At 34.7% G+C, this 15,283-nt stretch overlaps 1 protein-coding gene across 1 annotated transcript; it reads right to left on the reverse strand.

Annotated features, from left to right (window-relative positions):
• Positions 1-5,135: 5,135 nt before the first annotated feature.
• Positions 5,136-5,786, reverse strand: LOC135613588 (protein GRIM REAPER-like). Its single transcript, XM_065110613.1, has one exon. The coding sequence runs from the start codon at positions 5,766-5,768 to the stop codon at positions 5,301-5,303; it is 468 nt and encodes a 155-aa protein (XP_064966685.1). The 5' UTR covers positions 5,769-5,786; the 3' UTR covers positions 5,136-5,300.
• Between the last annotated feature and the right edge of the window lie 9,497 nt (positions 5,787-15,283).

Genomic DNA, 15,283 nt, shown 5'->3' on the forward strand with positions numbered 1-15,283 from the left:
TAGGTCACTGATCTCATCACCACCCTAAGTGTCAATGGTGGAAGTTTGATTCTCAGAGGTGAATCCACTTTACGACACAGCCCCACCGTATATAGTGGAGCCCTTCAACTCGAACTCCGTAGCATCGGCCCCCAACTTGGAGATACTCTAATAAATTTATCATATATCGGTTGAGTTCAAGCTGGTGCCTACTCAACTAAGTGATTGACCTTATGTGTCATGTTATATATTTTCAACATACACAAATGTACTGGAGGCAAGGCTTCGCTTTTCTCTCTATCTATTTTTTATTGAAGTTTCAATTTTTGAAAGTTTTCATCCACCCAGATGGTGCTGAACTCATGGTGCTTTCTTACAATATTTGTTAGGGAATGCGAAAGGCTTCATAGCACCTCGACACTAACTCTTTTATTGGCTTGCTATAGCATGTACTTTAGTAGGTATATTTTCACTTCGCTTGATCAGGAATGTTAGGATAAGGAGGCTTCGACCTCCTGCAAGGGTTGGAAGAGGAGATTCCAATTTGTCTATTCGAGGAATAAGTGGTTGATCAACTTCGATTAGTCCATCCAAAAATTCTCCAATGTCGCCCTGCGATTATAATGGTAAAAAAAAGGATAGTTTCATCAATTTGCTCTAGCCCTAACTAAGTCCACCATCACTCTTCAAATGAGTGAGCAGTGACTCATTAACTTAGGGCTTAGCCCTATTCCTAGGGGTAAGAAGTTAGAATTTTGTTTGATATTTTATTTGGGTTGTTTGAAACTTGGTCTCCTTTTTACAAATATAGACATCTAAGGCATCGTTCTAGAGATAAACAATCACTTCCAAGGTAGGCGAACAAAGACAATCATTTCCTGACCCATGCTTGAAGAGAAGAAGAGGTCGGTAGGGAGTATTATTGACCAATCACCAAAGGGAGGGGGTTGTCGAGACCCAAGTTAGGCAAAAGCGCTCTCCGATGCCCCATCTATCGTCGCACCCCCAAAGCCAACAAAGATATGCATAGGAGACTTAGTTGTCCAAGCTGGGTGCTGATTCGGATCCAACATAGTTCTTTTCTCAAGTCGATCTTCCTTCAAGAAGTGTTCAAATCTTGCAAAACTATATCGGTGGCACTCCAAACAATTTTCCTCTAAAATTTAAGTTAGTAGTATAGTCGGATATGTTAAACTTAAATTGTTCTATAAATTAGGATGTGCTTATGTATCCCTAGGTGTTTGAAACCATTACACCCACTCATTGCGCGGTTTGTGTGGTAATAGGAGTATGAAGTCAGACCATAACTGACATCAACTTGTGTTGAATCTAGAATTTCATAACTATCCTTCACGTGACATTCACCAGACACGGCCTAGCTTTTCCTTAGAGGGAATATGTAAGATGTTGAGGTGGCGATGAATGGTCGACCAAGTTACTTTATCATTTGTGATGTGGAGCCCGTTGATTAACTACGTGGAGTTGACGTCACCATAAGGAAATGAAATGTCAGACTATATAGAGCCGATGTATCTTTCACATGGAACCGTGTATTGACTATATAGAGTTAGCTCATCAATCATATCGGTCAAAGTGGAGTTGACGAGTCAGCATGTGGTGCTGACATGTTGACCATGTCATTTTTACCCTAACAAGATCAATATATAAAATATTATCATAGATGATGTCAGGCCCTCTTTAAGTGGGTTTGATACACCATGATCCCATAGAGATAAGGGAATTACAATATAATTTGAAAGGATTCTTCCTAATTGTCCATATAGTATCATTCGATCATCTCAATGACTATTCTAATAAAAACTAATTTAATCAAAACTTACAATTAAAATGAATGTGAACTTGTTTTAATAATATTTTTTAACATATGATAAGATCAAATTTAGTCATTAATTTAACTTGACGGAACTTTAACGATAAGAAATTTTTTTGAAAGTGTAAGATATTTATGTCTTATATCTCTTTATCTTACTTGATTCTAAGATGGAAGATACTTGTATTTTATATCTTGCTTCTTGTTTGTCAGACGAAACCTCTGTAATGGTCAAGTTATAGGCTATTCTAATAAAAACCCTCTACAATATAAGACACTTATATTATATAAGATACCCTTATATACTATTCTAATAAAAACATTCTACGATGGAAGATACTTGTATTATACAAGATACTTATATTTTATATCTCATTGGGAGTTTGTTAGACGAAACCTCTATAATGGTCAAGTTAATACCCATCCATAAGCATATAAATCTCGTAGGTATTTGTTTAGTTAGTTTCAAACTAAAACATAATTGAGAATGTCACGTTGTTCCTATAAACATCAATTAAATGAGAATATTTTCTTTATATGACCTATTGACGTGACATCATAGTATGTCCAATAGGTATTGACTAGATTTTATGTGTCAAGTTCCAATTGATCAAAAATAATAGTCTCTTATTATGCTTAAGGGTTTGTCCATTTTATTTATAATGTCATTTTCAAGGCCTCCATCATTGCCCCCTGCATTAAAAAATTCGTTAAATTGTGCTTTAGTTACTTTTCTTATTTTAGATAGATGTATTTTGCACAAATAAGATGTTTTGGGATCTGTTAGGTGCTTTCCATATTTTTTTATTCTAAACAGATACATTATGTTCAAAGAAAGATGTCTTGAATGTGTTTGATGCATTAGAAACTTTAGGTGCTTTTTCTTGGGTGAACTCATAATGAGCGAATGAGACAATTTGGAATGTGTCCATCACACACAAGGGAGATAGTGTAATACATTAGGTTGGGTATTGTGGATTTTTTTTTTATTATCTTGGACGAATGTATCATATGCAAATGAGGTACCTTACGACGCATTGAGAGTTTTTAGATATTTTTTTTTATCCAAAACGGACTCATCATAAGCAAATTGAATGCTTCATATACTTTTCGTCCTATGCAGATATATCATGTATAAATGAAACGTTTTAGGATGTGTTGAGCACTTCAAATGATTTTTGATTTGTACGAATGTATCACATGTAAATATGACATGTTGGTTACATCAGGTGCCATAAACACAAAAATATATACATTATGTTGCATTTCGAGGTAAAAGCTTCTATTTTTACGGTAAAGACTTTTAATGTATAAAGAAGGGGATTCGGTTGATGTCAAGTTGAGGTAACCAACATCAGCTGATTTGGAGTAGTATTGCAAACTTTTTCGAGTGTTGACTGTTCATATTGATGCAACCTTCTTCGAGTGTTGATTGCTCCTGAAGTAGAGTCTAAATTCGTTCGGCGACTACCCAAAGAATGTGATCGAGGTGAGGGAAAGGTGAGAGCATCATGCTTGAGCATTTCCTCATAGAGTAGTCAGAAAAAAACCACATTAGAGGTTGTATATTAGACCATTTATGGCCTGAACATAGAAACATGTTACGTGGGATTAGCATTTCCATCTAAGGTCTTCAAATTGGGTAGAAGAAAATTGAAAGGAATAGGATCATCTTAAATTCGATGATTGAAATAACACCACTTGGTTTATCTCTTTCGCTTACTGGATTTTATGTCTCATAAAATATAATTGAACTATTTAGCAATTATTTGTGCAAGGTAGGACTATATTGTCTGTGGTGTGCACTTCAGATTGAGGTAAATGTTGTTGAGATTAAATCAGATTGATATGTTGAGGAAGCAATTGTGGTGTTTGAGAAGGTGGTTGTGATATTGGATCACTTGGTGGGATGTCCAATCTAGAGGTTCATACGGAGCTTGGAATGAGCCCCACTTAAGGAACTTCTTATGGTTGATAAACAACTAGATTCTGTGTTGATACCAAATTCATTGATTGTATGAGAAAATGGATGATGATCTACATCATCCCAATCAAGACTTAGACTTATTGGGTAAGGTGAATGAAGATGATGACTTGAACAGTTGGGAAAAGAAAACTATAGTCGCTCCAGACTTATCATTGATAGTGTGCATTTGGGATGCTCCTATGGAGGAAAAGGTAGAGGTCACTTGTCCTATGTTCATCGTCCTACTTTGATTCGAGGATAGAAGATGCTCATATCTCATATCCTACTTCCTATAAAAGATTGTGTTAGAGGTTTATCTAGCAAAATCTTTCCGAAGGTTAAGTTAGTATTCGTTCGTAGGTATATAAATATCATCAATTTTTGTTTAATAAGTTTCGAATGAAAACTTCCCTAAGGTTGCTTTATATAGTGTTATTCTTATAACCACTGATTTAATAAAAAAAATTTCCTTTAGGCATTCTACTAATGTGGCATGCCAAAAGTTCTGCATCTTCTCTAGTAGTTGATATGACATGTTTATTGGTTATTGATTGGATTCTATATATCGGGTCTGATTCACTAGAAAAAAATGATCATATTAATTATATATGCAATTGAAATGTGGCAATAGATCGTAGTTTTAGTTTTAGTTTTTTTACCTTGATTAATTTAGCTTGTTTGCCTTGAATTTATCATAATTTTTTGTCTAAGTTTTCAGACTTTGTTATTGTTAATTAGCAAGGATCAGAATATTTGATCACAACATGATTCGCAACACTGATAATAACTACAACGGTAATAATAACAATAAATTGTAGTAATAATCCAAGTGCTTCCCGTCACCCCTCTTCTATTCATCAAGAACAAGAGATGAGTTCACACAAGACCACTAAGATTAGAGAACATGAGAGAATGAGTTGGATCATTGCATGATAAAACCATTTAATCTCACATTGGTTGTTCAATGCATTCTGAAAGAGACAAGCTTACCTATGTGCATTGTAATGCAGACGATCAATAAGAATCGAACAATTCTCGATTCCACCAAACCGATTCCAATTTGATCTAATAATTTTAATTGAAATAAATAAAAAACTAAAACACTTCACCAACATTTGAATCTCGATTAATAAGCCCGTCGGTTTCAGTTTCGATTATAATTTCTAGAAACTAAAATTGACGACTGGTTTCGATTCGATTCAGAATCACTGAAACGTTGACCTGTTTTAATTCCAGTCCGGCTCAATCCGATTTGAATCTACTCATATACTGCATTGGTTAGAGAGAGAGAGAGAGAGAGAGAGAGAGAGAGAGAGAGAGATGAGATGAGAAGAGAGAAGTAGAAGTAAAACAATGAACCGGGCGGGGCATAAGCCATGCCTTTGCCCTTATTGTTATTGTCACTGTAAATGAAGAGATAACAAGTTTACAATGCGTGAATCTATTCATCCTTCCTCGGCTTGCATGATGCATCACACTCAAGACTGTAACTTACCAGCAGTTCTCGCGCTTGGGATGACCGTTTCAGGCGTACCCACAGCTGCCGTACTCGCACCGCAGCTCCGGCGAGCACACCGTTCCGCACTTGCCGCAGTTCCTGACGTCGTAGGCCACCGCCGTGCACTTGCCGCGGCAGCACAGCTGCCCGAACCCGCACTTGTGGCCGCAGTAGCCGCAGTGGTTCCGATCCGAGAGCACGTTGCGGCAGTGGTTCTTGCAGCACTGCAGCAGCTGGCTGCCATTCTTGGCTTTGATCCCCAGGCACACGTTGTTTTTGACGGGATCACATCTGTCCCCCTTCTTCGCCGCCGCCGCCGCCGCCAGGAACCGGCTTCCTGCACGCGGATTGAGCCCCATGAAGTGGGTCTTGACCACGCCGGCGTACTCGTCCTGCGTCGCCAATGCGACGTGGCAGTGCAGAGCGATCGAGCAGATCGCTATCGAGAGAACGGAGACGAGCAGTCTCCGAAACGGGAGGCTGTTGGTGCCCATTCCTCTCCCTTCTCTCTCTCTCTCTCTCTCTCTCTCTCTCTCTCTCTCTCTCTCTCTCTCTCTCTCTCGTTCTCTTCTTATTGGCCTCATTGGGATTCAGCGTGAATTCGAACATGTGGCGGCCATAAAATATCAATGGCTTCACGTCAACCACACCACAAGGTGGGAAGTCTTGCAATGAGTGTGCATGATGCTGCATGGCATCTCCCATGTGACGGGGTGCGTTCACGTTGAACCCAATGATAGATCCTTTCAGGTCGTCTCAGAATTACTCTCGGATTCACAGGGAACGAAGGCCTCCTATTATATCACACCGTGAGTATATTTAACCGTATGCACATGAGCATGTGACTTACAAGGAATTATCTATTCTGGGATAAATTTTGCATAATAACACTTGTAAAGATAAAAAGATATTTCTTAGTTTTTATGAGATCTTATAATCTTTGTTTCTCGATCGATATAGAATTAATATGCTTATCAATACTCACCACATCCTAGATTTATAACATCTATCATGGTGTTCATCGGGCCATCGATAAATATGTTTAATCCGATATTTATTATGTGCTAGCGTCGATGATAAAGAGTATTATTAGGTCTCTTGTTACATGGCTTTCTGTAATATATTCTTCCTATCAGTAGCAGCAGTAGTACAGTTGCTGATATAGAACGAAATGTATGCTTTTGTATGGTCAACATTGACTCATCAGCTGTTCATTAGCAGCGAAGCTGCAATTGGTTGCTGACAGCTGATCCCAACACCTATGGCTTTTCTTGCAAATCTCCACGAGTTCCTTTTCTTTATGCTTGCTTCTTTTGTTTCCCGCTCGTTTTTGTTCTGAAAAGAATTCTTTGCGTGGTTATGTTTACTGTAGCTTCAGACGCCATTAACAAATGGTTACGCAGTCGTCGAGAGGCACGCTTCCCAGGAGAGTGGTGCCGACGCAATGAGCTAAGGATTCCTCGGTTTGCTCGCGCATTGATGGCCTCGTCATGCTGCAGTCTGGTGGGAGGTGCCAGCTGCATGCATGAAGATGCAGCCCTCGAGAGTTGACCAGCTTCCATCGGAGACGCATTACTGCAGACTTGCCATTCTTTTAGGGATTTCTAATCGACAGCATATGCTTGGCATGTTGTAGGGTAAAAACTAGGTTTGGCATGATGAATTAGAAGATGATAGATATATATATACACATGATTTCCAATCCAAAGGAACCCTAAATGAGACCCTTAGAATATAATACAATTACACAAAGAAAAGAAGTTTCAGTATCAAGCCACTTTCTGTTGTCATTTGAACTTGATGATGTTATTCAATTCATCCTGTGCATACATTTTGACTTTGTAGTTGATTAAGTAGGTGCATTCATGATTAAGATGATAGTTTTACATACAATAGTTTTAGAACTTTGCAAAGTAATCAACATCCAATTACTGCATGTGGTTATGCACTAAGAATCTTAAAATTGGCTTCATGAACCATAAATTTTAAGATGCATGCATGCATGCATGCCTGCCACTTTCTTACCAAGATAATTAATGACTGAAATGTCACATTCAATGCTAAAATTTGATCTTATCTCTCTTCTTCTAGCCAAGAAGAGAGATAAATTTGATCAAATATTATCGATTGATTGTATCAGTCAGAATCATAATACATGGCATTGAGGAGGATCATCGATAACCTCAAGAATCAAATTGAATAACTCATAAAGTAAGAAGATATCTCCATAACTAATGGGGGATTCTTCCCCGATTCATTCAAATAACTCTCACACGTGAGTATTGACCCACCGATTTGTCTTCAATAAAATCATTAGCAAGTTGGGAGATCAAAGTCCAAACAAAAAGGTAAAAGGTGACTCTCCTCCGGCAGATGTCTTTTTGAAGTGCTGCCCGGTCATTATTTGGATACAAATTAGAAAAAAGGGAATAATATTTAGTGAAGAATTCTGGTGTTCAAATGCTAGCTAATGGAGACATTTCTTTGGTTTCTCTCATTAAGTATGATAATTCCGTTCAACATTGTAGAGAATTCAAACTTGAGAGCTTCCTCAGATTTGATTTCCACTAGTTTTCCTAAAGCTTTGAGCATTCTGCTCTAATCAGATGCAACTCATCATCAAACTGCAGACATCATGCCATTTTATTGGATCAAACATGGACCACTCTACTGCTTCGATGTAAAATGACGATTTCATTGAACTTCAAGTCAACCCTTGTGAAGTCGAAGCCTTCCATCCAAGAGCTGCATGATGTGAGTTACGACCATTATCTGGTATCAGCAAGCATACTCATGCTGATCCACTTCTTTCCGGCACACTCTCAGAACAAAAGGTCAGCTTTTCTTTAGTGATTATGAGCAATAAATTTGATCCCAACACTAACCAGTCAAATTACAGGCATAAAATTAGACTGGACCGGTCGATCGGATCCTCTGTCCATTTGATTCACTAATTAAACCATTTGTAGATTGAAAAAGATGAAAGAGAAGAATACCCTAATATATATTTGTTATTTTCTCCTCCATTACCTCTATAATCTTATTCCAATATGATATCAATTTTAATGATATTAAGTGTATAATTTGTGTACTAGAATAGAATATAATTAATTTACCTTTTTAAATATATCAAAATTTATGATATGATCAGTTGATCTATTGGTTTAATTAACAATTTAGTGATCCAAAACTTGACCAAGAAAGATAATAGGCCGAGAAAGATATGCACCTCTAATTTAAAGCATAAATTCAGATCGAACCAATCGATGGAATCAAAAACTAGAAAACAGACTCTTAATCAATTTGATTCACTAATTAAATCATTCGAGAGTTAAAAAAATTAATTTACATTAAATAGATGAAAGAGAAGAATACCCCTATATATATATATATATATATATATATATATATATATATATATATATATATCTTATTTTCTCATCCTTTACCTCTGTAATCGTCTCTCTCGGTATGATATCATTTTTTATGATATTAACTATAATTTCATATTTATTATAATAGCATAGAATTATTATAAATTTTTTAAATACGTTAAATTTGTGATCTGATCTATCGATTTAATCGATAATTCAGTGACCCAAAAAACTTGTTCGAGTCTCTTTCAATTTTAATCAATAATAATGCTTTTAATATCCATCTAAAACTTGATAGAAGTTGGCCCATTGCCTTTGGCTAAGGGTGTTCAAATAATTTCAATATATATATATATATATATATATATATATATATATATATATATATATATATATATATATATATATATATATATATATATATATATATATATATATATATATATATATATATATATATATATATATATATATATATATATATATATATATATAGATGAATTTCTCAAAAGAATCTCCATTTTTTGAAATTTTTCGTAAACTACCCTTATTTTGAAAAAATTTAAAACAGTATAATTTTTAAGATGATAATTTTACCCCTTTGTCCTACCTTCTCGTTATCCTTGTTGGAACCTAGCAACCTACAATAACAATGCTCACCCGGAGCCCGGGGGGGGGGGGGAAGGCATGCACGATGAAATGAGGTTATGGGTGATAACAAGCCCGCGCACAAGAGCACAGGTAATGATAGGATAGCGGAGATAGTATTGAATTCGATAAAAGAAGAGGTTTTTTATAAGATCATGGGTGCTGTTTCAAAAAATTTTGAGCACTTTATAAAAAATTTTAAAAAGTAATTTCTTTAAGAGATTTACTCTTTATATCTATATTTATATTTATTTATTTTAAAAGAACTGAATCATTTTAGTTGAATCAAACGGGAGTCTTTGTAACGACACAATAAGATTTATGAAATTAGCGTCACATTATTTAGAAAATTATAGTATTAAAATTGAGCTAACATCGCTATTGAGGCCTTTAGATAAGTTTGATTAATAACCACACTGAATTCAGTCGGACTAATATTTTTAAAATCAAAATTGATTTGATCCAAATTGATTAATTTGGACTATTATAATCAAGAATGCTTCCTTGAATTATAACTAATTATAGTCTTAAAAATCAAATAATTAATGAATCAATTTGAGCCCAATTGATTCTATAGTAGTTCGATTGTGTTGTGGTTCCAGGTTGATTTGAACACCCTGCTCATGGTTTCCTCATGCTGTGTGCATTGGTTTTGTCGCACGTCAAAGCCTTACAGAAGTTGACGTAATTTAATTCTTCTAATGCAGTACTGAGAACTCCTAATTATTATATTTTCTTTCTTTATTTATATTTTATTAGAACTCAACAAGGTACACAGAAAAATGAACAGCATATTCTTAATCTTATGGGATAACACTATGAAGTCTCAACTATAACATCTCGATTTGCCTTTGCAGATTCTTAATGAGAGAAGTCCATTGCTTTTATAAGCTTTAGATATTTCCACTCATTTGAAAGTTTAATTATTAAGAAAGCTCCTAATGTATTTATATGCTTAAATATATCTTTTTAATTTTTCTTAAGGAACGAAACCTGGTTATTAGAACTCAATGTATCTATAAATTTTAACTTCTCATGGATCAATGTATTTTTAAATTTTAATATCCTTTCTCACTTAATAAAATAAAAAGTGATATGGATTCAAACTCATAACTTATTTTTAATTTTTTAAAAGTAAATAATGATGATGAGATTTGGTGTCAAGATTTTGCTTTCATCAAGTTCTTACTATAAGCATAAATACTACAATTATGCTATTATTATATGAAAAAAATTAATATCAAAATTAAAATCAAATAATGGTAGATCAAGATTAGGATTATATATTTTTTGATATCATCCAAAAGATCTGTATCTAATTTGTAAATGTAATATTATCGGAACTGAAAGTTATAGTGACATCAATTTATAAGAAGAATTAGACTCATCTTCTTTTCTCTTCGTATCTTTCACAGGACTACGATGAAATAGAGACTTAGAGAGATTGAAAATAGATCTATAATCTTAATTTCTAGTGATTTATCCCTAAGAGGTTCTATCATTTATAGACGAGAGTAGAAGATATAAAATTGTAATTAGAAGAGCTCCTTCTATCAAAACCATCTTCTAAAGAATCCTATCATAAATAAACTTCATTTATATTGGTTGATAACCATAATCAGAATCAATCATATCTATAAGATATCTTATCCAATTAAATAGAGCCTAATAATCTCATTAATTGATAAGATCTAAAAATTTAAAATTAAAATAAATAAAATAAAATTTTATTTAAAAATAATTTTACTTAAATAGATTCTAAAAATTTTAAAGAATATTTTATATATGGTTATAAATTTAAAAACAAGCCAATAAGCCTAATAAATATAATAATACTACATTAAGTTCGATTGTTAATGTAAATTATAGCAATTATATATCATAAATATCATATTCTATTTTATGTATTATAATATTATTAGCCTTTTCTAATGTAATCCATAATGACCATTGTAATTTATCTTAGTAAGATGATCATGTTATCACATTCAAGTATAATATACATAAACATAATTATAAATATGATAGTAGAAATAAATAATCTTAATTAAGTACGTAAAAAAAATATCAATAATAATATCTACCAAAACATGCATCACAATATCTTTTATAAATAGCTCTAAGTTTCATTCTAAAATTATGTTCTTTAAATACTTTAAGATATAAAGCTTAGTAAATGAATTAACAATCATCAAAGTAGTACTTAGATTATCAATTGACATTTGTTGTTTTTGAACTTTTTCTTTAACTATCAAATATTTTATCTTAATATGCTTAAACTACTAGAGTATTTATTATTCTTAGAGAAGAAAAAAAAATGATATTATCATAAAATATCTTCAGTTGCCTAACAATTGAGTCAACCATACTAAATCCTTAGATAAAATTTTACAACTATAAAACTTAATTTGTAGTCTTAAAGCATACCACAAATTTAGTTTATATTATTGATGATACAATAGGTGATTAGTTTATACATTTTTTTAAAAAATTATTCCTCTTGCTAACATTAATATAAATCATAAAGTGGATTTCCTACTACCGAGATAATTTGTAAAATCAGTATTTGAATATTTCGTCACTTTTAGTTAACCTAATATCTTATATGTGAGCATATAATCTCTCATCATCTTTAGATATCTCAGCACTTTCTTTGTAGCTTTTCATAGGTTATTTTGATATCTATTAAGCATTTTTATTGTAAAATTGATATATAGTCTGTTTTAACATATAATAGATTTTCAACTACATGTATTTTATTTGATTCTTTTCTAAGTCTTTTATAGGACATTAACTTTGACTGAATCTATCACCCTTGGTAATAGTTGTATCATTTGCTGAGTAAAGTTATGTTAGGACCAAGTTGGCACTGAGAAGGGGGGTGGGGGTGAATTAGTGCTTTCGATAAAAACAATATTGATTTATTCAATAAAGCTTCATTCAATAAAGCTTGCATCCAAAAAAGCGTTTGAACTTGAAAATGTTCATAAATGATTGAGGGTAGTGAGCAAGTAAATCAGTGAGTAATGAGAATGAAAAGCATGAAAGAAATGACACAAAAAGAAAGCACACAAGATTTATAGTGGTTCAGTCGTTGTGACCTACACCTACTCCTGATTCCTCTTCACTTGAGGCCACTGGCTTCCACTACCGATTTTCTTTCAACGAGCAAAGATCAACTACCTTTTATACATCTTTCTCCTTTTCACAAGTTCGGGAGAGAATCTTTACACCTCTCTTTTAGACTTCACCCCTCCCTTAGAAAACTTCTAACTCTAGGAGGAAGAGACTCTAAATCCTAAGAGAGTTTTCAATTTTTCTCAAGTATTCTTTCCTCTCTTTCAACTTAATTTCTTGCTTCTCCAAGCAGGAATAGCTGGGGTATTTATATACCCCAAATGACTTAAAAAATGAAGCAAAAAAAGATCTCATCTTAGGTTTCCTGAGTCTTGATGGTACCATCACTTGTGTTGGGCGATTCTACCACCTACAGCATTAAAACTACACGGTACCACCACCCAGTATGGTAGTACCATTGCTAGTACTCTCTGACACTAGACGGTACTACTACCTAACACAGTTTGAGAGATTATGTCTGGGCGATACCGCTACCTGACATAATCTTGGCGGTACCATTGCTAGACCTTACTACATGACACTAAATGGGCCAAACAATAGACTCAATTGATTCAGGCCCAATTGGTTTTTAATTGAGTTGACATTGTATCATCCCAAAATCAACTCAATTAGACCCAATTAACTCGATCTAGACACACACGATTACAAGCATGAATCCTATGTTATCTGGCATGTTATTGGTTCATTCGACGCTTCATCTGATCCTTTCGGCGCATTGTCCTCTCTTGCGACGTATTGTCCAATCGACATGTTAACCTCTGCAACATCCAATCTCCTTGGCGCAATGTCCGATCCTTCTGGCCCGATGCCTGAACTCATGACATGAAGCCTTTTACCGATATGTCGACTGATCCTCTAGCTCGATGTCCAATCTTCTGACATGTTCCACTTTGGTCTAACGATTGATTCCTCTTGCTTCAATCGATTAACCTTTTCTGATCAAAGTTACTCCTGCGTCACTCAAAATACAGATTAGATTGTAAACTCATCAATTGATTTCATCATCAAAATCCGAGATTCAATAATCTCTCCCATTTTGATGATGACAATCAATTAATGATGGAATTTAACTAAACTTCCTCTATCAAAATATCATAATTTCAATCATGAATTATATATAATACATCATATCAATACTTATATCATAAGTTCAAGCATTTCATCTAAACCATCATACATAATAAAATTTCATTATACCATGTATGATCATCATCATACATTCTCCCCTTTCTCATCAACAAAAAAGAGAAGTGCAACTAGTAAGTTTTTGAGATATAATTTTAAATCATTACATTATAAACATAATTTTAAGTTTTTGAAACATCATTGCATATATCATCATGCAAGCTAGCAAGTTTTTCAGATATGAAAGTTAGCAAAATTTTTATATCTTTTGAGATATGCAAAATTGTTAGGATCAAGAGCGGCACTAAGGGGGGGTGAATTAGTACAGCAAAAAACTTTCCCGATTAAACCCGATTCTAGGAAATATTCGTTTCGATTCAATCCGTTTCGGAAAGAAATTGAACTTGAAAGCTTTCATAAAAGTACAAAGAGAAGATTAAGGAAGTTTACAGTAATTTAAATTGCATAAATGAAAAGCAAACCAGAATTTAGAATGGTTCGGTCGTTGTGACCTACATCCACTTTCGGATTCCTCCTCCGTTGAGGTCACCGACGTCCACTAATGGCCTTCCTTCAATTGGCATAGACCAACCACCTCTTTATAGTGCTTTCTCCTTTTCACGGGCTTAGGAGAGAACCCTTATAAGTCTCACACCTCTCTTGAATGATCTCAACACTTAGAAAGGGAGGAGAAGAACTCTAGCACTTTTACAACTCTTCAATACTTCAAAGACTCAAGATTATGCCAATACTTCCATGCCCTTTCATGCAGAAAAGGGTGGGGTTTTTATAGGCCCTAATGACTTCAAAATTAGAGTAAAAAAGTGTCACATCCCAAGATTTCGGGGTACTGGTGGTACCACCGCCTGACACTTGACACTAGGTGGTACCACCGCTTGATAGAGCTCGGAGATCAAGCTTTGGCGGTACCACCGCCTGACAAGTGCGGTACCACCATTGGTAGCATTAACTGTCGACGGTACCACCGCCCAGATCACTTGGGGAACTAGGTCACCAAGCGGTGCCACTGTCGACCCTATTTTCATGGGTTGGATGGGCTGTTCAATTCGACCCAATTCAGCGCTATTAAGGGCCCAATTGGCCCCTAATTAAGTTAATGGGATTACCTCCCAATTCTAACTCAATCTACTGTTTAACTATAATAACTAAGACATAATCAAAGCACTCTTGTTCTGGTATGTCAATTGCTCTTTCGGCGATCTTCCGACGAACTCTCGGCAATATTCCGGTGGACTCCCGACAAGCTCCTGGACTTTATGACGAACTTCTTAGCGAGTTCCAACAAGCTTCTTTGGTAAGCTCCTGGACTTCTCGGTTGGTTCTGGCAGAACTTCCGACGAACGTCCGGACTTCCGACGAACTCTCGAACTCCCAACGAAGTCTCGATCTTGACTCCGGCACAACACTTGCTTTATGTCTTACTACTGTCATAGTTAATCATGCATACTTTTCTCAATATATAAATTTGATCAAACAATTTACAATTGATGACGGAGTTAACCTTAACTCCCCCTATCTATATGCCATACTTGAGAAAATACATTCTTTAATTCAAGATCTTTGAATTCAAGCATCAAACCAATAAGTTACGTTCATTTAAACTTATCAACATGCATATCATGATACTTATCATGATTTACCAACCTCAAAATACAATGCCACGTATTTATCAATAAAAATGATGTCACCGCATGACATCCATT

The sequence above is a fragment of the Musa acuminata genome, chromosome BXJ2-6 (genome assembly GCF_036884655.1).
Source record: "Musa acuminata AAA Group cultivar baxijiao chromosome BXJ2-6, Cavendish_Baxijiao_AAA, whole genome shotgun sequence".
NCBI classification, from domain to species: domain Eukaryota; kingdom Viridiplantae; phylum Streptophyta; class Magnoliopsida; order Zingiberales; family Musaceae; genus Musa; species Musa acuminata.